At 42.9% G+C, this 25,506-nt stretch overlaps 1 protein-coding gene across 1 annotated transcript in view; it reads right to left on the minus strand.

Annotated features, from left to right (window-relative positions):
• Positions 1-3,284: 3,284 nt before the first annotated feature.
• The window catches only part of MOB1B (MOB kinase activator 1B), a gene marked incomplete at its 5' end in the record, with an annotated part of 39,436 nt that continues 17,214 nt past the window's right edge, over positions 3,285-25,506 (minus strand). The window contains 5 exons of the mRNA XM_081999595.1: positions 3,285-4,632; positions 5,199-5,362; positions 7,684-7,817; positions 14,081-14,174; positions 19,439-19,605. Of these exons, the coding sequence (XP_081855721.1) occupies positions 4,555-4,632; positions 5,199-5,362; positions 7,684-7,817; positions 14,081-14,174; positions 19,439-19,605 (637 nt within the window). The 3' untranslated portion in view covers positions 3,285-4,554. The remainder of the gene's footprint in view (positions 4,633-5,198; positions 5,363-7,683; positions 7,818-14,080; positions 14,175-19,438; positions 19,606-25,506) is intronic.

A 25,506-nucleotide genomic window follows, 5' to 3' on the forward strand; every position in this document is an offset into this window, starting at 1 on the left:
CTGAACTTGATAAACTTAGCAGAGTTTGCCCCATCCCATCTCGAGGTAGATGACCTCCTGAAGTTACCACCCAAATCACTGACAGGGTCTAGTAATGCTGGTAGCTGAAAAACACCACAAACCGTAGAATTTAAGGACCCTACTACACTGGCTGCCCAGCCTGGTTTAACCCCACCAGCACCTTCTGCTCCCAACAACAACAAAGCGGAAAGTTTTTGTCTCAAGGTGCTCATGACACACACCAGAGTCCATCTGTAATGTGCGCCTGGAGCAGTGCGGGCTTGGTTCGGGGTTCATTCTTCTGGGTTTTATTTGGGAGGCGAGGGGGTGTCCTCCCCCTTCCCCCTGACAAATGCACTGTTTTATAAACACATTCACTCGTATTCCATTTGTACAGCATGGCAACTTGTGTTTAGCATTTCCACATGCCCCTACTTCCTTCAAGAGCGTAAACACACATCAGCTTCTGGTCCCACATCTTTTTGAAGCAAAAAACAATTAAAAGCTGCTAATACAAACAGCACAGGGATACTAAATCCCAAACACTGCATACGTATCTTCAATGTTGTTATTTTCAAGTGTTGTGTAATTAAACAATGTGTTCATACAGCTGTCAGGCAAATCATGATCTCCAAGCTTTTATTACATGCCTAGAAACTACTCTGTAACAAAGTTCTTTCTACTACCAGATACTAAATAAAAAAAATATACTATCCACGTAAGACGAATTTTTTTTACATAATACCTTCTAATTCTGATTGGCTGAACTGCAGCAGATGCCTCTGAGTTTCTCAAGTAGGCTATTTAAAATAAACAACAACAAAAAAAACCCAACCTTCCAGAGCAGAAGTATGCCAAAAATGAGAACTACTGCACTGGTATATATGACTCCAAGTAAATCGTCACTTCTAAATATTTTTGGGTTTCTTGCTGGTACATGACACAAAATCACTGCGACAACTTTCAATCTAATGCAGGATATCTCCTATTTAGCACCTTGGAGCAGGCTTCTGCCGTTCCCACTCTCGTGTCTTGGTTAAAAGCACCAGTTAGAAGGCTCCTCTCCAATAAGCACTATCAGCCCAGTGAACATGCACACACAGCCTCCTGAGCAGCACTGACTCAACTCAGAAACACGGTTTTCATTGAAAAGCTTACAGGATTTTGAGTATCAAAGTGCACCTGCAGCGCTCTTCACGCCTCTGTAGCTGGGAATTTTCAGTCATTAAACGCTGCTCAGATAGAAGCACGCATTAGGAGCTGTGTGCGTTAAGATCATGTTCTTAAATTCAGCTTCCTGCAGGGCTAGAGTCTGTTTAAAATTGCGCAGTTCAAATGTGGGAGTTAAGCTGCTTTTGCATAGTCAGGTGGACGCTGACCTCTCCCGTAACTCTGAAAAGATGACATGGTCTTCTGCGTTATTCAGTCCTGAACTATGGGAGCCCTCCAACCCTGCACCCGCAGCTAGCACTGCCATCCTACTGCTCCCAAACTAGGCTTACGTAGTCACGGCCACATCAGAAGTCAGATATGCTACTCCGTTAAAAACAATCCTGCAGCCGCAAAGACATCACGAATGATGCACGCAGCCCATACAAGAACTGCGTTCCCCGCTACCTCGTCAAACGTACCATCCGGCACATAAAAAGGATAGCGCGTAACAAAGAAACGCTTTTTCTCCAACTGTTCAACAGGACGGTACTTGCCCAGTCCAACACATGGGATATTCTGCCCAGGGGAGCCCCTTCTCTCTTATCAGCCCATTACTTGACTCCAGAGAGCAGCATTTCGGTGCTACGGTGCTGACTCTTGCGCTGGCCAGCAGAACGGCATGGGGAAATGCGATGTTTGCCAGACCAGGTATGTCCTACAAACAGCAGGACTGACAAAAGCATCGGGGTGAATGCCGCCGTCATAGGTGACCTGCCAAAGGAAAGGAAATTGTGCTTGTGCTGCTTCTTCGCTTTTGCCTCTGATTTTCTTATGCCTCGCGCGTATTTTTCCAACCCCCTATTCCCTGAAGAGGTAACAGACATTGACTATCTCCCCTCTTTTCCTCCCACACACGTGTACGCACACGGGAGAGTCGAGATCCGTACTGGCTGAGAAGAGATAACACCTCACTCCACCTTTTTTAAACTAGGAGTTTGTTAAAACGTTTGAGGGAAAGGTCCCTCGGCATCGTCAGCTTGTCTCAGTGTGGACTGTGGTTACTCCAATCCAATCCCAACACTCGGTGTTAAGAAAAACACAATATAGAAGTCCTTTCCTCTGACATACATACATTAAGACAACTTGGTAATTGTATAGGACATTTAAAAAAGCCAAAACATTAGGATAACTGAAAACTTCACTTGTCCTTTGAGCAGGTTACAATGCGAAATGACATTGATCTGCAAAGGAGCCAAACACATTCTACATTTTCTTGAACTGTAATGAAGCTCCAAATGAAACCGAGGACTGCCTGAATTACCAATGGTAAACTGCTGGTGTTTTGCAAGCAGCAGCCTCTCTTTTTAACACTGGTGTCGCCAAACCTAAATTCAGTATGAACAGTACTGTATGACCGTTCTTCACTACACAACACTCTACATTTCCATTTCTAAATAAGCAGCAGTGAAAGAAGTACACAATGACAGTTTCTAGCTCAATACTAGGTTCTCTCAGTTGTTCTCAAGTCTGTTTGGGGCAGGGAAGACAGGCAGACAGAAAGAAGAGGTAACAAAACGTTGAATTGCTTCTCCAGGAAGCAGTTTAAGCAGACTAGGAAAATTTAACTCCATTGAAGATAACTAAGTTCTTAAAATAGCCTTCAGATGATTCTGAAATACATCATTCTAACCCAGAAGTACTGATTCTAGTCTCTCAAATGCGTCTATGTTTATTACTGTGCTTAGATGTGTATTAGCTGGCTATACTAATGGCCCCTTACTAATGGCTGCTGCACAGTATGTTCCACTTGACTCAGCATTTTCAGTCAAGCAAAGGCGCAAAAGATGTAATCTAAACTTTTCTGTCACGCACATGCTAGCCTTGGCTTCACCTGTAAATTTTAGGAGTTCAAGAGTCAGTCTAGCGTACACCAGTCAGTTAAGGGCTTCACGTTATTCAGGTCTAAAAATAGTGGTTTTGCAGAGTCGCAAGCTAGCAAAGCCTGGCAACGTTAGTCACCTAGTGTACCCTATTTGGCAACTAGTGATATCGTAGGATAGCGCGTTGCAGAACCTCATTCACCTCAGAGGTTGACTTCTCACAAGCGATTCTCATGTCTAGTTTGAAATAACACAAGGCTAGAGAGGTAAGTCTACTCTGACCCAGGTGGGGGAAGGCCACATTTTGTTTAGGTTTTCTCAGAAACAGAAGATGCACTTAGCAAATTACAAACCACTACAAATTCACCACTGTGCTCCTATTACTTATCCCAACTGCTGTAGACAGATTGGGAGAATTGGAGACGGGCTGCAATTTTAAATGGGGCAGAACATCACCATGCTGACTTAAATCCAAAGTGGTCCATGAAATTACACTGTCTCCAAGATACATTTCCTACCACAGAAAACACTGGCCACCAGAGCTCCTCCACAGAGCCAGGCTTTTTCTTCGTAACTTACAAACATCATTTCAGCAGTTATTTTTCAATCTTTCAAGGCAGATTTTTCTTAGTATTACCCCAGTGCTTTTTTTTTTTTTTATATTCAATATTTTCCCTAACTGTATTTGTGCAAACTGACCATTCATTTGGCAAATGCAAGGAAACTTAACTGAAGCAACCAACACAAGTTGACGCTTCCCTGTTAAATAAAGTAAAAGCAAGAATGGAAAACCAAAACCAACAGCAACAGGCATGTAACTACTCGCTAAGTATAGGTTCTTTGTAATTTTGACACCACCTTCATCATTTCACTTTAGCCACTAAAACTTCACCATCACTTCTCTTTATAAGAAATATCTACTTTTGAAAAATTCTATATTAATCTCTAAAAAAATAAGACAAATATTTGTATTAAAAGCTGGAGATCATTGATTTCAGTAAGTTATGGCTTTTTTTAGTGTAAGCATATATATTTTTTTCTAAAACAAGTATCAGTAAGTGTCCTGGGTGTTAGTTCATATTTTCTGTTTCCAGCAATGTTCAGTATTATATGTGCTTTGCACCTCAGAAGTGAGTCTGCCAAGGCACTTAGAGAATGTAAGCAAGTCTTTTAGGGACTTCATGAGAATGGGCTACCACTGACACAATACAAGAACCCATCCACCAGCAGAGTCAATCCCCCAACCAAGCATGTTTCCTTTATAAACACTCAGCACCTGCCAAAATTCCACAATGAATAACAAACACACAAAAAAAATAAAGGAACAAAAAAAGCTATTTACCACATGTCACTAACAGATAAAAGATTTCCCCTAATAGAAGCACAGAAAGTAGATCTTGGCTGTCATTAGTAACAGCACAGGTTTTTGTTTTTCTTTTTTTTAATAAAAAAAAAATTAACAAAAAAACAAATACCACACGCTCGCTAAAGAAACAAGTGACTTCAAGAAATCCTCTTCCTTTTATCTGTCCTTAGAGGTGAGTTTTTCAATCAGTTCTTGAAGCGGTGCAAGTTCTCTTCTATCAATAAGGTTGAATTCCTGTAACAAGGATGAGGAGAGACACATACATACAGAGTTTTATGTGCAGCTCAGGCGAGAAGTCTTACGCAGATCTAAGTTACTTGGTAGTAGGCTCTTTGAGTCCAGCCTTAGCCACTACAGCATTTTCTGCCTGTCTGCCGTTAGCTGAATAGCAGTGTTCCACTGCCTACATCTCACACACACACACTTAAAGGAAGGAAACATAAGATGCTCTTTTTTTAATAAGCCGCAGGACGACACATAGCTTTGCAGCAAGCACACTCTTTTCAGCCTAGCTTCAGATGCTGTCCTCCCGCTTTCTCCTGTTAGGAATTCCCATTCTACGGAATTATTTGGTAGGGAACGCTTTTCGGTATTCAATTTTGTAGCCCACGAATACTTCATTCTTTGACTGCTTCTAGCAGTAAATATACATACAAATGGGCTAAGACACTATCTTAGGGTCCTGGAAGGGTCAACTCTCCTACAAACACCCCAGCTCTTAAGAAACTGAATGGGCATCACTTTGATGCATTGCTTTTTCCAGAATATACTTCTAAACATAGTGCTCCTGCCACACTTACCTGAACAAAAAATATAAAGTGCTTGAAAGAAGTGTTAAGGTGTGCTTCTTCCTGTAGCTGGATCACCGGATCAAAGTGCTGGTGATAAATGTGAGCATAAACTCTGAAGAGACGCTTTAAAATTGTCTTTGCCACTGACATGAAATTCTTTGGGAACGGTACACCTAGGAATAAGACAACATGGCTTATTTTTAAACGCCCATGCCACGTTCATGTATTTTGAGAGCCATTATAACCCAACCCGATCTGCTGCACGAGAAAGGCCGCTCTGTTTCATACGGCAATTCGGTCTGTAAGTCACACAATGTTCTTAGGCTGAAGCACGATAACAAGAAAGACCGGAGGGGAGGTTTCCCTCCCTTCAGTACACCAGCAGCTCATGAACTTTTTCCAAGATAAATCTGACTCCATTTCTATGCTGAACCCTCCTAGCTTCAGCTTCCAGCTACTAAATCTTGTTACGCCTCTCTCTGACCGAGAATCTTCCTCCCTGTTGGTAGGATTCAGATAGCCACACACAGTTATCTAATGCACTTTTATGTCTTCTCAGTACCTGCCTGGCCTCTGACTGCCACTGCAGAAAAGGGGAAATCACCTGCAGCCTCCGAGTCTCACCGGTGGCTCTGCGCACGTGTCCAAGGCACCACAGGGTGCTCCAAGGGACACCAGATACCTTTGTGTAGGTAACTGAAACCACCTTTGGTATAGGCCATGGAGGTTTACACTTTCCTTGGCTATAGCGGAATCGGGCATAGGCTCTCTTCTGCCTGTCCCCTGTGCAGCAAAAAGACTCCATCGTGCTCATCACCATCCCTTATCCAGAGGCTACTGCTTTCTTAACTGCCTGCTTAAGTACTCTGAAACACGCTCCTTTCAGTCATTTCAGTGACAATGACCGAGGACAGGTAAAATCAGTTTCAACAGAAAATCTTTGTCAGTGCACAAGTTTTATTAAAATAGGTTAGGAAACAGCAACGGGCCACTGGGAGCAATAATCTCTTTAGTTGAGACACATCCGCAGGCTAAAAAAAGATACGTATCAACCATCTCAAAAGATTAAACCTGTTAGCTTCTCATCACATAGCAGTTTTCCCAGTTAGCTTAGTTCTCGTGCAGCCTTTCCGGTTGCTGAAGTCCTGCCTGAAGGCCAGAGGCCCAAGCTGGATGCTATAGGCCAATCATCATCGCACCAATGCTTTAAAACCCTAGCGATAAAATTTTCATACTCCTACTTAAACTGTCCCTGCTCACACACACATTATGTTTGCTTCGCTGGCTGCTGCATCGCATGGGAAGTTCATACTTAGCCGGTTACCCCCTGTGGCCTTTAAGTCTCTTTCTGAATCGCTACCTTCCAAAATACATCCTATTAAAAGAAAAGAAGTCTTCAGCAAAGTACATGCTGCAGTTAAAAAATGATCAAGTCCTGATGTAATCTTTTAAACGCAACTTTAATATTAACTCTAACCTCTACTTAATATCATTCCTATTAGCAAGCGGACTTCTACCCCAGCTCTGAACTCTACCCTGAAATGCTAAAACAAATGCCATAGTATGCCAGGAAACCACGCTCACATCCACTGAGCGGGGAAAATAGAGCTTTTTGTCACCTCTTCCCAAACTAACCAGCCTTCTGCACATTATCTGCTTAACTGTAAGTAAAAACAAATGCCACTTGATTTTAACAGGTGACCCCTCTGTTTGTCTCAGGAGGCTTATTGATAATGTGTCAAATGCTTCAGAAACTATTCACAAAATGAAAGCAACTAAGAGATCTCCCCTCCTTTTTCCGCAACGGATCATAAACCTGTGTGTAGTGGTGCACTGGAAAAATGCCAGTTAGGAGCTTGAGGCCAAATCGTCCTTCGTGCCTCTAGAAGCAGGGCTTTCTTCTTGCTGTCGTTTCTGAACTGCTGGTTGTTCATTGTTTTCCTCCTGCTATTCTGAAAGAAGCCTCTTAAAAATATACATCTTGCATCCTCAGTTGAAAAGAAAAAAAAAAATAACTAGAGATCAAAGATCTAATTCAGCTTCTTTGGAGGTAAGGTCTGGGCGAAGTTCCTTATAAGGAACAAACATCTTTCCTGCATCAAAAAGCTGCCAGCTTATACCAATTACTGGTTATAAGTTTTGAGACGCTCTGCCTTATTTGTAAGGAAACAAGCCACTGTTCAAAATGAAAACACATCAGATTTGATCAACAGTCAGTTATTAAATAGAAACACAGTACTTCCTGCATTCAGAACCGTGACAGATGTTTATTAAGAGTATTAACACATGGATCAGAGTTCACGTACTATCACATAAATTTTATCTTAAGAGATTAAAGTGCTTTTACATATATATATATATTTTCAAAAAATGTAATTTTTTCAAGTTGCCCTACTCACCAGTCATTTAGACAACCGTTTAATGCTGTAAGATTTGAATATTCCTGTACAACTGTAATCCAAATACATTGTTCAATTTTAGTTATTTACTTTACCTATTTTAGAAGGAAAGAGCGTTTCATCATCCAGCTGATCCTGGACCCAAGTCATCAGGTAATCAATGTACTTTGGTGCAGAGCACTTAATTGGTTTCTTTATGTTTGTCCCATCTGCCCAGTGGTACTCATATCTGGGTTGGGACAACAACAACAAGACATTTCTTAACACAAGTGAATCATTCATATTAAGGCCTGCAAGGTTGCTCTTCCTGCTCCGCTCCCCATACTCCCACACCCTCCCACAGCACTTCCTTGAAACTAAGGCCCAAATGCTCCCAAGTCATCTGCGGCTGCTCCGTACCCCACCTCCCCAGTGCAATCCTGCTTGAGCTGGACTGTCATCTGCAGTCTGTGAAACCCGTCAAAAACTTCATCCTTTACAGCACTACTCATTCGGGCTTGGTTGCAAGGCTTCTGCCAAAAATGCACACAGCAGCCTGTGGTCAAACCTGCATCCCTGTACATCAGAAGTTGCTGTATGAGTAGTTTTCCAAACCCTGAAAGTCCAATAGCTACTTATTCTTCTTCAAAACTTCTTGGTTTTACCCCTCCAAAAGAAAAACATTACGGCCTGCTGAAGTGAAACATCAAAAAGTTACATGAGATTCTCTCACAAAATAAAAGCCAAGCTCCGGGGCTCAAATCCATGAAGGCACCTGACTGATTTCTCATGTGAAATTTCACCCAATCGGCCCTAGCAATGGGCTTCTCTTCACCTCCGCTGGCAGAGAAGAACTGGAAAGTGAGGGGCAATGCTCAACATCTGCAGCAGCTGCCAGCCAGACACATTAATCCCCTACAATTTCAAAAGTGAAGACATTTCATAGAAGATTCTTACAGATTTTGCGTAATTGAAGACCAAAGTACATCGGCTGTTGCCAGAGGTTCCCAAATTACAATTGTACAAGACATGGAATATATTCAGAGGTAGGCTAGTGCCAAGGAATGCTATTACAAAACTGGAAGCTGGTGTACAGTGCCTTTCAGCCAACAGTTAGAAGAAACCTTCTAGGCTAAACAGTCCTCCTTTAAAAAGGTTCTTATCTGAAGATCTAGGGCTACCACGCAGCTCACCAAGATGCAGAAGAATCTCAGTTTCCAGTTGTACCACTGACCCACTTGATAGTTGCAGGCCAGTAACTGTCTTTTAGCTTAATTTTTCCATCTGTAGATAAGGTGGTATCACACCTTTACAAAGCACTGACATGACTATGGAACAGTAAAACGTGTGCTCTTTTTATCCTTTCCCATTTCCAGAACTAGTAATGCTGACACCTTTCATGTAGCACATTTAATGAGCATATTCCAGCGTCGTTGATCGTACGCTCATCATTTTAACTTCAGGAATTGAAAAAGCCATGGGAAAACATATTGAACAGCATCCACTCACACGGACAACCAGAGCACAGAACAGCTATTTTGACTGGCTTGGGGAAAGCAGCTGACACAAGTCCAGACACAGAAGATGATGGCTCATCTTCGGAACAAGATGAGAGCTTAAAAAAACCAAATATATTTAACACTGGGATCCTGACAATAACAGCTTTCAAATGAACCACCGCATTTCTTTCTATGTCTTGCTGAGTACAGGTGCATGGATCTTAATGTTCCTTGCCAATCCCTAACATCTGAGCAGTTTCTTCTCATCAGCACAGAGCTGTGCACAGCCCTCTCTTCTAAATCCAAACGCAGCATCATTTCCCATGTAGGTTTTAAATCAGCCAGCCTTGCTCAGCCACCCAGCGCTGCTGCAGAACAGCCACCCGTGGGGCAAGCCCGCCGCCAAGCCAGACGCGAAAAGGACTGCTAAGCTCCACAGCTCTGAAATCCTCCCAGAGAAGAAAAAGACCAGTGACTCAGACTAGCTGCAACACTCCTCCTTCAAAATGTAAAGTTTCAAAACAAATAAACAAAACAGACAAGGAGAGTGATGTCAACTCAGTCATGCTTTTACAGGAAACATACCCACTTCATCTACAAGTTCTCTCTCAGTTCTTTTCAAAAGAACTAGACGAGATGCTGTTAATGGTTAATATTTCTTCTTTTCATAGATAGAGTGCTCAGTTTGACTGTTATTTCTCAGTACAGCAGCAGCATAACACAATGTTTGGGCTGCAACCACCACTGTTTAAACTTTCCCTTGCTATCTCCACCATCAGTATTGTGCAGACAGTGGAGAAGGTCATCTATTTTCAAATCATAGGCATCATTTTATGCAAAGCTTAACTGCATCTGATAAAACTGGCTTCTATTTTTGTTTAACAAATTCAGTTCTGTCAGAACAGTAACTGGGAGAACATTTTCACAACAAACAAATTTTACAAATGATGACAAGCGTGCTGCTCGCAATGGTATAAAAAGATCCCATTTTTATAATGGCAACACATCAAGGGTCCTGAAAGTATTTCAAAATTCTATCTCAAAAACACAGCCAAAAATTCATGGTTGTTCCTAGGCTGTCAAAAGGCTAAGGGTTCGCAAGGGAAGGGAAAATGAACTCTTCCTACAAGACTAAATACATGACTGAAACCAAGTCAGGAATCCTAGCCCAACTTCTTAGGCAAAAAAAGAAAACGAACACACAAAAATTCCAATATATTAGAATCATTTCAACTGGTACAGGAAATGAAGGGTAAAAAAAAAAAAAAAAAAAATCACATTCTAGCTCAAGCTTGTGAGCGAACACCTGCAGCTCTGGTGATAGAAACAAATTAACCTTATTGCCATAGGCAGTTCCTCTACAGAAAATACACCTTTAGAAACCTCTACAGTTTAGTAGAGGCTTTTTTAAGGGCAAAACAGTATGTGAATGACAGAGCAAGAAACATACAGTTCACTTTGGCAAGCGCAGGAGAAAAGCTAATAATCCTTAATGACTCCAGTAGAATTCTCTCAAACTGATAAACCCAACTTACTTGCCACCTATAAACAAAAAACCCAACTATGCTTCTCACAGTAGAAAACAGCCCTAAGAATAAACAATCGTAGGACCAGCTCCTTTACCTACACATACATAGCCTAAAAGAAAAACGACCACCAAAAAAACCCAAAAAACAGCTTGACTAAAACTAAAGCTGCTATCTTGGTCCAACAGCAATAAAATGCAGCAACTCGGTAATGCCTTTTAAAAGATTCTCAGACATTTATTTGGACCTATCGCCTCTAAATCCCAGCAAAATCATATCACATCAAGACTGCTGAAAAGTACTTTGTTTTGTCCCTCGGCCATCAGGTGACACAGGCACAGAGTGGAGCATCACAAAAAGGGAAAAGGACTGGTATCGCTAAGAGACACAGGGTATTTCAAGGACGTGATTACGTGATTTATTCTTTTTTTTTTTTTGCTGCAGACACACCGGGCAGAAGGCAGCATGCGAACGTTTAGCTGCACCGTACTACGCCCATGTCGGATTTATGGGAGCTGTCCACTTTGCAGTGCCCAGCTACGCCGATTTGAACATTTGAAGACAGAAGCACTGCGGACCAACAAACCTCAGGAAAATCAGAAGGATCTCACAGCCATTAAGAGAGAGTTTAGTGCGCTCACACAAAGGCCTAAATAGGGATTTTCAGAGCCCCAGTTCAGACAACCAGCTCTGAAAAACACAGCAGCCGTGTCCCTCCTTTGCGCTCTTATTGAGGACTTGAAGCCAGGGATGAAAACAAAAAAAATTCCCCTCACCCAATGCTGGTTAGGAACCATATAACTACTATGCAGGTTCTTAAGCTCTTATCATGCCTGTTGCACTGATGGTGATACTGCAACTGATCTAAGAACAGCAACAAGTGATAACCAACTAGGGTTTGTTTGGGTAAGAAACAGTTGGTCTTTGCTGAGGTGTAAAAAGTGGAACATTACAGTGAATTATCGTATGTTTTGGTACAGATTAAACCAATACTTTTTTTGAGCTGTTAGACAACAGACTGTAAAGCAGAAGAAGGAGCTCCGTTCTTGATCTTGACGTCAATCCTTAACTAATGCAATGTACTAACACGCTGATAAAAGCTAAGTCAGCAATCCTTCCAACAAAGACAAATCCAGAAGAAATGAAAGTGATCCCACAGCACACAAAAATTTACCTGCCCCAGCTAAGCCCTTCTGTTAAGGACGCTACCAAATAGAACCAGTGGGCCAAAGGAGTAGTCATACAGCCCCAAGCATTGGCTTAAAGGTAGCCCTTGAGAGAAGATAACCTACCCTGCATCAAAAATAAAACACAAAAAACCAGACACAAACCTAGGTGACCTGTCTGTTGCCAAGGGACAACTTTTTTTCCCCTTTTAGAGGGGTTTTAAAGACAAAACACCAGTACCTGGCAGTGGATTCAGGAAACATCGCATTTCTGCTCCGGAGAAATTCAGGAAACTCCGCATTTCTGGTTACCGTCTCACTTGACACATCTGGTTTAGTTTTTCCATAGACTGCTCTAAGTTTGTCAGTCGTGCTACGAAAACTGCAACCGAGCAACAGCGAGTTCTAAATATCTAGGGATGTACGCACCAGCACCGTACAAGCCTTCTTAATGTACTGACCATCAGTATTTTTCAAGGGAGAATGCAGAAATCAGACTTGAGAGCCACAGAGCGCTTGCTGCTTTTGGTTCTCTCCAGCTACTCGTGCTACGGCTGCCTAACCTGTTTCAAATGACCTCACGTAAGTTGTTTCAGCTAAGTCATACTCTTTTGTCTGAAAGAGATGAGGATGCAATACTGGTGGTAGCTCAGCCATGGGTGTGAGGAGACAGCAACCTTCAGCCTAGAAACACTAATGAGCACCTCAGACTCAATGCCTCTTCAACTAATACAGCCTGAGCCAGAAGAGAAGAGGAAATGGAGATAAGAAACAGAGAAAAAGTCTGTAAATATCAGTGCTTTCACGCTGACAGTTTTTCCAGCAGTACTTCCCTGAAAAAAATTTTGCAGGCCACCTTTTAACTGAAAGCAAGCCATGCTTGCTCAAACTAAGAAAAACACCGAATATGCTCCGCTGCCGGTCACCATCAGCCTCACACATCACCCGATCCTGTGCCTGCCTGGCCTCCGCCCCTCACGTGCACAGACGCTTCTGATCCTTTCGCAAAACCCATCCCTGAGCACAGGCCGGGGCTGCAGAGTTCGGGCAATGCTCTACAAATCCTAAGGACAAGATCGCCCGATTAAAACCTTGGCAGAATGCATCTTCTAGCCTCTAGCACGTCTCTTCTACCCTGCTTCATAACAATATTTGAGTACGACATGTATTTCTGTCAATGGCTATCCATCTCTTGGGAGAGAAATAAATTGTTTCATCTAGCAACCAGACAGCTAATCCTTTAATAATTAACTTCCACCCCCAAATAACTGCTTCTCAGAAGACAAACAATAAAGCAAAGAAATATTTTCATGCTCTTATTTAATAAATAAGAGTCTGTTCTGCATGCCAAAGCACAAAGCAGACAACGGGCTATGTTATTGCACAAACTTATCCCGAAGTTCTTCTGCATAATGGTAAACTTCTATTCCTTTTGTATTTTCACCCCTCCCCACTTTGCAGCAGCAGGTCTGCCTGCCCACACTGCTTTTGGTATTCGGCAGCGTCCATTTTTAGCTGAAGAACGTAGCGCCAAAGCTGTCCTTGGGCCGCCTGGCTGCTTTCGCCTTGCCGAGCTCCTGCTCTCCCTGCTGCACAGCCCCAGCTCTCCACCACACCGTCTGGCCATTACCGGCTTCAGACAATAGCAACACATGTCATTATAAAGGAGGAGGAAGTGGAGGAGAAGACTGTTTTTCTTTATTGTTTGTTTAAGATTTTTCAGTCATTCAAAAAGAAGCAGTGCCCTCCCTCACCACCGGCTTAGAAATGCAGGTATTTGTCTCTTTAGACCACGCTAATCAGGCGGAGAGCAAGCAAAAACACAAACATGGGATGTCTGTTCAAAAGCCTAAGCAAAAATCAAAGAAGCAAAACTTAACTGAGGGACAGAGTAGGGGATTCCTATTCAGACTACTCAAAACTGTAGCCAAGTTTAGCCTAAAAGAAAGATTTTCGTAAGCCCTAACTGAACACTTGCATATAAAAAACTTCCAATCTTAATTTAAGAAGCCCTCATTAACATTAAAAAAAAAAAAAAAAAAAACCAGTTTTGATAGTCACTTTACTTCTCAGGCTAAAGAAAAAAATAAAATACTAACAATAAAAACACGCAACAAACAAAAAACCCCATCTTTCCACCCCCCACTGCCTTAGCAAAGCTTCAAAATTTTTTTCCCCTCCGCAGATAACAAGAGAAGACACACTTCCCACGTACAAAAGCTACCTTATCTTTGGCACTCAACTGAGCTGGTCTCATGTTTTCAAATGCAAAATCATTTCAAAAATTGCACGCTCTCAACAAAGCATAAAAAATAATCTTACTTTGGGCCAGCAGACATCACAGGGCAGCTCTCCTCTGTGCAGAAGTCCGTAATGGTTCCATAAAGCATATTGATCTGGTTGAAGAAGTCAACAGCTGAAAAGAATTTAAGCCATCAATTAACACTCTGCAATGCAACAGTAACGCAAGCTTCCTACAGCCTTAACTGTAAAGCACACACCGCTGAGGAGGGTCCTGGAATATTTTCTGGGAAAAAAACCTCATTATTACTGCTTCCTTAAGATATATTATGAAAAAGATGCAGAATGCAACCACCAACTTTGTAAAACAGCCTCTGGCAATAATTACTTCATTGTTCGCTGCAGCAAAACTGTCATTTGAAAGAAGAAAAGGGAAAAAGAAAGCTGGATTATTGCCTTTTCTGAAAGTTTGGTGCATTTTATTAGAATCACAAATTCTACTGCCAAGTCTGGAATAAAACAGAGATTTTCAGTGTAAAGTTTCCAACTAGAGAGAGAGCTGTTACTTATTAGGTGACACTGACTCCCCTTGGGCTTTGTATCCCAAAAGACTGTCTCCTCAAAGAACACTTCACAGAATCACAGAAGAGTTCGGGTCAGAAGGTACCTTTAAAGATCATCTAGTCCAACCTCCCCGGGCCATGAGCAGAGACACTTTCCACGAGACCGGGTTGCTTAAAGTCCCATCCAACCTGACCTTGAACACTTCCAGGGATGGGGCATCCGCAACTTTTCTGGGCAGCCTGTGCCAGTGCCGCACCGCCCTCACAGTAAAGAATTGTTTCCTTATACCCAGTGTAAATCTACCCTCTTTCAGTTATGCTATGGTCAGACGCTGCCTGGATGGGAAGTGGGTACAGAAGTCATGACATAGGAACAGTTGCAGTGCCCAGCAACTCCTGTGCCTTAGATAATCAATTTATTACCACAAATCAATATTTAGTCCACAATGTTTCCTCATTATAAACTATCCTTGGAGTTTCTTTCTGCTGGGTGTTACCGCTTACGTTTTGTTACATGTTTGGGAAAGTAGTTCTCTTAAACAAAGCTTTTTTTTTTTTTTTAAAATGGTCTACAGTTGAATTACTGAAATGATAGACCAAAAGAGAGCATATCTAAATATTCCCATAGTTCTTACTCCTTGAAATAGGTGCTCGATTATTTAAAACTCTTTGAAAGCAAGACTCTTCTTCGATAACCTTACAGCAGGTTCTGTTCTTAGGAACTGCGGTCACTGTAATCGGTTTATAAAATTCACTTTATCCCCCCTCGATGAATGGCCCCCCTTGCATCTTCTGAGGAGCACAGCACATAACCAAGTGGCTTGGTTTCAGGCAGGACAGAGTTAATTTTATTCCTAGCAGCTGGTATAGCGCTCCGTTTCGGACTTAGAATGAGAATAATGTTGGTATCACACCTATGTTTTAGTTGTTGCTAAGCAGTGTTTACGCTAAGTGAAGAACTCTGCAGCTTCTCACAGGGCCCTGCCATCAAGGAGGCTCGGGGGCACAAGAAGCTGGGAGGGGGCACAGCTGGGACAGCTGACCCAGACCAGCCAAGGGGATATTCCAGACGACAGGAGATCACGCTCAGCACATAAACCAGGGGGAAAGCTGGCCGGGGGCCGCTACTCGGCAACTGGCTGGGCAGCTGTCGGTGGGTGGTGATGAACTGCATTGAGCATCACTTACTTTGGTTTTGGTTTTGGTTCCGCCCCCCACCTTCCTTTTCTGTGCTATTAAACTATCTTTATCTCAACCCATGAACTTTACTTTTTTGTTTTTGCCCTGATTCTCTCCCCCATCCCACTGGGGCAGGGAGTGACCAAACGGCTGTGTGGTGTTTAGCTGCCTGTCCGATTAAAGCACACCACCGAAGTATCAATACCTAAGGTTATCTTTTCAAAATGTCTTTCAGACAGTGGATGTCATGAGTAAAAATCAAAAAGTGACCAATATTAAGCACTAGAAAATAAAATTTTAAGTAGGCTGGGTTCAATTCTTACAACTAACTAAGTGCATGATGTGGTTCAAGAATAACATATTTACTACACATTCCTGTCTCCCTCACCCTGCAACAGTTACTGTAAATTCTGCTTCTGGATGAATCCACATAAGTACGCACATACGGGAACTTAATGGTGTCCTTATTCATCCATATTTATGCATGGATGAAATTCAGCAATCGTATAAAAACCCAAATCAAGTGTAGTGGCATTCAACTCCTATATAACCCCAGTGCTTTGCCAATTTAACTATTCCAACAACACGCTCTTACCCAGAAAAGAACCCTATATAACATATAAATGGATATAACGCCCCAGTCCCCGGTCCAGGCTACATCGCTTCTACCGCTAAGAGCATTGGGCCTGCCACCTCTGACAACAGGAGCCTTTAAAGTCAGAAACCTCACTTACGAATCACAACTGCAGAGCTACTCCTCAGGATGAGGAACCGCTGTGCAGTCTGTCTGGGCTCACCATAACTTAAAATTTACTGTGGCAAGCTGTTTCTTTATTGCAAGTTACCACTTGCAACACTGAAGAGTTTCACACAACCAATCTGCAGGACAGTGTGGAATGAACACCAACAACCCACTCCTCTCAATCTGGTGCCATGCCAAAGAGAAGCCAGCGTATGCCTTGGTAGCCTGGCCGAATTTGTGTTCCTTGCTTAACCTTTTACAAAGATACACAGTTTTGCTGTAATGCAACGGAGATTGACATCCTAAACGTAAGCACCAGCAGATACCAGGCACTGTGAAAGTAACTGATGGCTGATGGAAAGGGAGGATTAAATACTGCAGCTCCCCTCACTGACTTTTGCAGCGAATAAACATCAAAGATTACACGAGCATCATAGCCGCAAGTTACAGCTACTGTTCAGCAGATGCAGGATACGAGCTACAACTGTGTCATGCAACTTGCCAGGTATCAAAAAAGGGAAGCAAACAACTGGTATGGCATGCACCTAGCACAGTTCACCTCCAGCAAAAAATCTTCTGCCCTCGCCCCCCACAGAGCAAAAGCATAAAATAGGAAGACAACATTGGGAAACGTTGATTAAAAAGTTACAGAGGAGCAGGAGGGCTCCTAACGCTTGTTTGGGCCAGGGGAGAAGGCTGTTAACACCAAAGGCAGCCAGGAGTGGTTAGATACAGCCCCTGTTTCTTAAGGGTACAGAAGAACTGTTCATTAAGTTTCCATTCCCTGCTCCCAGTAGTAACCGCAGCCCCATGTTTGCTTTAAGGCAAGCATGTTCAAAAGACCCACACAGACTTCGAGAAGATGACTAATTATTGTGAATCCCACACGTGCAAGTCTCAAAAGGCCATGAGACACACCACCCATGCACCAAAGCCAGCAGCGTGTGACAAGCAAGAAAAAAGCAAGAATCTCCTTTCCAACACATGTAGAGCTGTACCGTGTGCCTGCATATTTGCATTTCCTCTTTTTACTCATTGTTCTTAAGTTTTGAGGGTTTGGGTTATTTTTTCCAAGTGCTTTTCTACTAGAAGAGGTGCACACTGTCTGCTGTTCTATTACAAAGATAGAGGCAAAATGTACTTCTGAAATTACTTTGTAGCATTTTCCAATCAAGGAGATCTCACATGAAACTCCGGCCTAACTGATTATACACTTAGCACCCTTTTTCATTTTGGAAACATATTGGAACAATCTACACCTACATCAACTCATTACAACAAGACATCAGTAAGGCTAAGAGGTGAGCAAGAAGTAGAAGTGCAAAACCTGTTTGTTCCTGCGCTGCCACTATTGTGAAGGGCAAAAGCAACGACATTAAGCCACACGTTTTATTTCCTTATTAGATATCTCAACCAATACAAGGGGCTCACAGCTACCATGAACTGGTACTAGGTGTGGTAGAGGGATGCTGTAAATGAAGCAAGCACGTAATCTGTTAATCACTTCTAGACAAAACAATTAACCATTAAAAACCCACTTGGTGGCAGGATGCACAGAAGAGGACCGTGTCATTACAGAATGCAGCGGTTACCAAAAGACAGCTCCCCCTCTTTTGCCAAGTAGTCTGGCTGCCTTTTGCCACCCAGCTAATTTCGCAGTTAAGTCATTTGGGAAAGGAAAAACACTGCTGCCACAGAGGAAAGAAGAGACGTGGAGCGGAGAAACCACCAAAAGGGAACTATGCCAGCCATCTATGAAGCATCTTTAGTAATGCTTATTCATAAAAATGGGCTGGCTTTTTTTCTAGACAGTTTTGCAATACAGTGTGAATAACTGTATTTATCAAGAATTGTGTCAGCAATTTCAACATTCCCTGGATGCTCTAGCAAGTCATATTCCAGAGCACCGTGGGGGTAATTAAGAACCGGAAGGTTGAAGTTTCACTGCCCAAACATGTCAAAGAGCAAGAAGAAACAAGCAGAACCACATAAAAAATTACAAAACGTTTATCTTGAGCATAATTTATAGTGCACTACAGCGCACAATCACTACCATACAATCACAGAAGCACACCAAGCCAAAGACACAAGAGATGAGGTAATACCCAGGCATGGCACAAAGTCTGTGGCAGCCAAAACTCTGCATGGCCTAAGGAGCACGACAGGACTGCGGTTAATCCATTCTTCAAGCGCAGAAGGCAGGCAGCAAAGCCATGCAGCAGGGAAAGGAAGGAGGAGGAACGTGGTCAAGCCATCGGAAAACACTAATTTGGGCATCATTGTATGGGCTGAGCTAGCTTGAAAGGAGAGAGCTAGGAGAAATAGCTTTAAAGGAAGTTAAAGTAATGACGTCAGGGACTTACCAGAGCAAAGGCTCAAAGCTTTGTTAGAAAAAAAGGAAGGAACTAACTTTTGGAAAAATTGCAAAGATCCATCTCTAGGTTTGTTACAGGCAAAAGGAAAGCCAGGCCATACATGTGGCTGTAGTCTTCGGCATCTTTTAGACCTGGCCCTCACGCTTAACTAAATTAAGGTTTTACACGTAGCATGTAGAGGCTTGACTGTACCACTGGGTAACAAACCTAGCCGAAAAAGAGCTAGATTAAACGTATTAAGATGGCACTGACAGGCTACTTCCTAAAAAAAGCAGTGACATTTCTACTTCAGCACTTGTTTGTCATCAAGTGCTCAGACTTTAACCATTAAGAATAAAAATTATTTTGTTAACAGGAAGGTATTTTCGGCGCAAGGAGATTAAGGAGGTTTTGTCTCAGCGAGACGCTCTGCATCTGTCAGCTCTAAACCATGCGACATTCACCTCTCCCAACCGCAGCAGAGCGGCGCGTGGAGGACAGAAGAACCTACCGCACCACAAAGGAGTACACAGTTGTCCTCCCACAAATGTCAGCCCACATTCAAAAACCCCCTTATGAAAAAAAATGTTAGCTGACTTACTGTTAACTGCAACCCATTCATTTAAGTCTTCACCCTCTGGAAGCATAACAGCCATCCGGAGATTACCGCTTCCAAGCGTGGCTTCGGCATGTTTTAGCAGCTCGTACTGATGAGACCCTTCTGGAATGTTCTTCTTTGGTTTGAAGGTTTTGGAAGAGCGACTACCACTGCAAAAGGGAGAAGAAATATTTAGAGAACTTGCGGAAAGGGAAAAAGAAAAGAGCCGACAAGTCACACGTAAGCACAGGATTAGCATTACATACTTCCCCCACTCCCATATTTTCATGTTAAAAAAACTTGGATGCAACAGACACAGGTGCTTTGATTTTTTCTTTTAAAGAACTTAAAGATTGTCCACTATCCTGCCTTCTCATCTGCCGACCTTACTGCTAAGCCAGTCAGACAATTGGGAGCGCTCAGACTCCCCTCCCTCAGCAAACTGAATCATGGGCTACATGACACAAAAAGCACTTCCTTCCCTAGAATCTGGACAGCCAAATACAAGCCTTCTTTACTCTGAACAGTCATGAAGCTCGTCATGGTGATTAAAGATATTATTTATTTAACAGCAGAACCCCTGTTCTTTTTCTAACACCCACCTTCATGAGACCTGAGATGTCATCACACCTGCACAAGTGTGATAAGAAAGTCAGGACAGCGTGTTCAGACCTCTCTGCCTGTTCAGATCAGGTATGATACGTTAAATAGTTACTGCTAATTCCTCAAAACCAAGCTGCTGTTATTTAGGAAAGCATACTTTCTGCAGGCCTAAACAATTCAGAGTATTATCTCAGCAACAGACATAAAATAACTTTTCCAGTATCCAGGACTGTTTAGGAACTTAGTTTTTAAAATACAGTTTCTCAAAAATACATACACACTGTAGCTGAAGGCTGATACAAACCCACATTTTCCACAGACCGTCTATGTCTTTTTTCTCACATTTATAGCATACAGACCTCTCACTCCACCAGTTAGACAAGAAATAAGGATGACAACTTTTACCACTTCCATATAAATACTTGTCTTACCTATAATTTTGTTTGAAAAACACAGACTGACTTAGAAAAAAGTTTAGACATTTGATTTTTAAATGATGTCAGTGAGCCTGGATGGCACATCAAGACCTAACGTGTCAGAAACATGACATGTAGAATTAAATATTTGCAGAAAAATGTCAAATGAGCCAATATTTGTGAATGTTTTAGTACATGAGCTGAGAAAAGATTTCTGTCAGAAAACTAAGCTCTGAATTCCAATGATAGAAAGCGGAAAGATGCGAAACCCAGACAGCAGAATTTTCATTACAAACGTTATCTGGGTCTCATTTCTTCACATAAAAGACTTAGCCAATTTATCACCACCACTCTACCGGGCCAAACAGAAATTTTTCTTAGTGGGGCGTAAGGGTTCTCCCCGGCTCACTACAGTATTTCAACTGCATGTTTGAACACGCAAGGGTTGTAGCTTTTCTTTGGGGCAACGCCAGTGTAGCTACGCTGTCACACCAAAGCGCTCTGAGAAACCTAATTCTGCATGTCATTTTCCCCACCACGCCACACTACAGGCATCACAGAAAATTAACGCAGCAGATCACTCGTTTCTACAATCCCGAATGCCAACAGCGCTAGCAGAGATGCAGCACGCACCAAAGAACCCAACAAAAATTGTTCTTTCCAAAACACATAATGGCAGGTGATGGAGAACATGTCATTTGCCAAGCACACGACAAAACTGCCTGACAGTTCATTAAGCCTCAGTTCAAGCCTGAACAAGAGCAATGGAAGAAGAAAACGTAATGAAACTGGAGATACACGATGAGTTTCCCAAATTCTTTTGCGTAGGTAACAACATCTTCGCAGATGCATCTTTGGGTATTGAACAGATCCCACAAGTCCGGCTGGTTAGAGATTTACATGGTCCCGCTCCTACGCTGACTCTCCCTTGCTACAAAGGAGCAGCAGCATCCTGCCCCTCCCGCAGGTCTCCGCAGTAATCCCCTTTTCTAACCCTCTGAAGAAGCACTCGGCCAGACTAACAGAGACCGTGGGACGATATAGTTGAACGGGACACGTACATTCACACAGATACCCGAAAAACACTAATGCAGTCAGCTACTAAATGCAACGGACAGCCAGGAGGAGGATGAGGAATCATATGGCTCCCATATATTCTTTTACAGGACACTTCTAACATCGACCCAGTCATTTGCATTTCACCCTAAGCAGGGATACCAGATTCAAATCTTAAATAAAATAATTGCCTCCCAGTGGGAGTAGAAGCTTTTGTGGCTCAGGGAGTTCCCTTCACCTCCTACCCCTCCAGCCACCTGCAGTTGTTGCCAGGCCAGATTCAAACCAACTCTTAAGAAAAAGCAACTGAAAAAACCCCACAAAACAAAAAACCAAATCTTTTCACTGACTACTGAAGAGACCCGAGTTTTCCTCTTCAGGAACATACCCGCTTTATAGCCACTATGCCAACACAGGGGGTAAAAATACAACTTAAAACACCTGGCAATCGCTTTGGTAGATGGCTGCACAGACAGGGCTGACGCAAGGTAATATTCACAACAAGCGACGAGCAAGCGAGGCTGGTGTTGTTACCCTTCCACGCGCGTCAGCGTAAGCGCAAGAAGAACGGCGCATGCTAAAGACAAGCGCAGCACTTCCTAACTTGCTCACAAGATTTTGTTCTTACTCCGTCACACCTAGACGATGAGGGAAACCAACTCCTAGCACTGTCACGAAAAGCAAACCAAAGGTTTCCACAGACTGAAAAACTCAACTGCTGTAACTGGCCTGTGCAGTTGCCCGAGGCAAGATCTACAAGCTCATTATAGGGACTACTACTGGGTGAGCGGAACTCCCCGAGCGAGCGTGACGAGGAAAGCTCTATCCAGACAGAGGGAGCACTTCCCACGAGGATTCTGATCACAAAGGGCAGCACCCCACTTACGGCTTCAGCAGAAAAATCTTTCTTGGGGATGAGAAGATGGTATAGAAGCCAACGAAGAACTAACTGGGAAAAGGTTATGAAATAACTAAACCAGGAAACTGTTTGGATTTTAGCAAAAAGAGTAAGCCAAGAGAAGGAATGAGTGTTCGAGAATGAGGCACGAGGAAAGCATGGCGAAAGAACTCCCTAAAGAAAATAATCTTGAGAAAACTCTGGCTAGGACTTCACACCGTTTCCACCCCAGATCGTGAGCTTGCCCAGTAACAAACCAAGGCATTGCAGATCTGCTGAACACCCAGCAGAGATCTCCTGTGGTCACCGAGGGAGAGAATGTACAACAAACTGGAAAATCATTAGGCATCACTTCATCCCTGCTATCCCTTTCCCAAAAACAGGGTTTCTTCCCATAAGCTGGCAAAAGCTGTAACGGCAGAATACACAACGGTTTGGTCTCATCGGTTGTTCTCAATAAGCCATTCCATATTTGCTTCCACTACCTTTCTGATCGCTACATCTCAAATTCAGCACAGCCATCCTAAGACAGCAGGAAATGGTCTCACACAAAAAGCAGGCAGGCATCCAAAAGGAAAAGTCATTAGGATAACTGCAGGCTGCTAGTCGTCGCATGCTATGCAAATATCTGCAATTTTGGCAAATTATCAGAATTCTATGCATTTACGTAGGTCACCATATGTGAAGCCAGTTACCTGCATGCACGGTCATACACTCCTCGATACAAACAGAAGTTCAGGGACCCAACAACCTAATACAGCTTCTCTAAGCCAAAACCCTTATAGGACACGTTTGCTCTTGGGAAGCCTGGTTCTAAATGCTGCTGCAAACATTATTTCAACTACCTTAGTAGTGCAGAAGCTCCCCTATTATTTATTGATAAATCACCCTCATTTATTTATGCCTTAGCAACGTCAGAGAACTACCCCTTCAAATGGTTACCTTACCAAGTAATCCTGCTTCGTCCCAAAACCCTGACCACAGCAGCATGTTATTCCTGCTAACCTACATTATGATTTCCAACACTAAGCTGAAGGTAACGTGAAAAAACAAAGCAAATTAATATTTTTTCCCATTATGTTCATCTGTTACACGTGACTGACCAATAAAGTCTTCTTGTTCCACTTCTATTTCCTCAGCTCCTTGAGCCTTCACTGAAAAAGTAACTTTGAAGAGCTCTGTCTGGTGGCCAACAATACACAGAATAATAGACGTCTCGATCAAGTATGACATGTTATTTTCACCTACGTTCCATCACAAACTTACCTCCATCTGTGAGCCATTTCAGCCGAGATGTTTAGAATGCTCCCAGCTAGTTGGCAGCACTTCCCTTTCCTTGTTAAGAGCCTCTGAACTCTCCTTCAGTTTTGAAACATCACGTTAATGCAGAAGTGACAGCAGACAGAGAAACGCTCAGAAATGCCAAATTCCTTGGACATAAAAAGGTCATGAACGGGCAACATGTTGCAACATCCCCGCTATTTGTTACAACCAATTTCCAGCCCGCCAAGAAGAACTGACTTCTCAAAAAATCCCTGCAATTCCAAGGACGTCTTGCTCCCTTCACTCCCACATCCAGCACTTCTAGCAAATTATGCCCTTCTATTTTTGTAGGTAAGTACAGCTACAGCAGTGCCAGATGCAGCTCGACCTAGCACTAAATCAGGAAATGTGTTTAAAGCAACTGACTCACTGAGCAGGGATGACTCTGGAAACCTGGCTAAGAAGCCACACCTCCAAGCCACAAGAAGCCCACACGCCACTTGGCCTCACAAAGACATGACAACTTGCTTGTAAGCTAGAACTCACATTTTCCTCCAAAGCTGTAATTTTATCTAGTCATCTGCTGACAGGGAGTGTTTTTAATGATACGGATTCCGCAGGCTGTTCCCTCTTAGGTTAGCAGGATGACGTTTCCAGAGGAAAGGAACGTTTTCAGGCATCCTGCTTATACCACACTTACCATGCTGCCTCAACAGCCCACTTGAGCTTCAAACGCAGCACTGGCAGAGCTTTCACCATCAAAGCAGCCAAACATCCAGTCTAAACTCTTGATACACTTCTTGTTCGCTGCAGGAAAGGAGCCACTTAAACCTTCGCGCTCCTAAGAGAAACGCTTTGGCTGGCTTGGCTTAAGCCTCCTCACACCTGACTCTCTGTGCACTGGAGTCTTTCAATGGAGCTTTTTATCTATTTCTATGAAGTCTGCTGCATATCGAGGGAAAATTGAATTGAAACAGCAAAGTTTAGGCTCCTTATGCATAAAACTTCAGAGCTTGTTGCTACCACAGAACTAAGCTCAAGCTCTAACCTACTGTTGTGTCTAACATGGCTCAAACCAACAAGCAAAAAACCTCGCCCTGAATCTAGCGTGTTTCACAATCGATCATACGGATGCAGATCAGAGCCCAAATCATGCCTCTACCCCGTCTGCCAACCTATCCATTTTGCAGCAGCACCACAACCTAAACCACTGAAGTATTGACAGTGCTCCAAAGTCTTCCTCAAATTCCTCTTGAGTGAAGAAAACCAGATCAAGTTATCCCATAATTCACTAACAATTCATTACAGCATCTTCAATTAATGCAGTACTTACAAAGCATGCGATTACCGTGCCATTGGCAAAACAGAAGAAGAGCAGGAGACACCACCCTGGAGAAGACAGGAAAACCTGAAAAGCTTCCCCCTCCACCCTCCCCCCCGCACTTGCACATCACATACCAAACTGACATGTTTTACAAGAAATTAAGATTTTATTTTCAAATATCACAAGCATTCAACATACACGGAAAGTATAGGAAATAGTGCTCCTCCAATCTCTTTCGGGCCACCGGTAGGCTCCACAACGCAGTGCTGTGATTAGCGTAAATCGTTTCATGCAGGGCTCGTCAGGTGGACTGTTCTGTCCAACACCAGAAAGGGCAGAAGCTTGCCCTGGGGAAAGATAAATAGGAAACGCTGCAGCAGCACCGTTTTCAGCATACACCTGCCACCTATATTCTTCTAACTGGTATATAATGCTGAGGCTGGGGGATAGAATCTTTCTTGCTTTCCTTAGGGGAACGTGCGAGTAACTCACTTCTGCGAGTACAGCCATA

The sequence above is a fragment of the Phaethon aethereus genome (genome assembly GCF_964289735.1).
Source record: "Phaethon aethereus genome assembly, chromosome: 4".
NCBI classification, from domain to species: Eukaryota; Metazoa; Chordata; class Aves; order Phaethontiformes; family Phaethontidae; genus Phaethon; species Phaethon aethereus.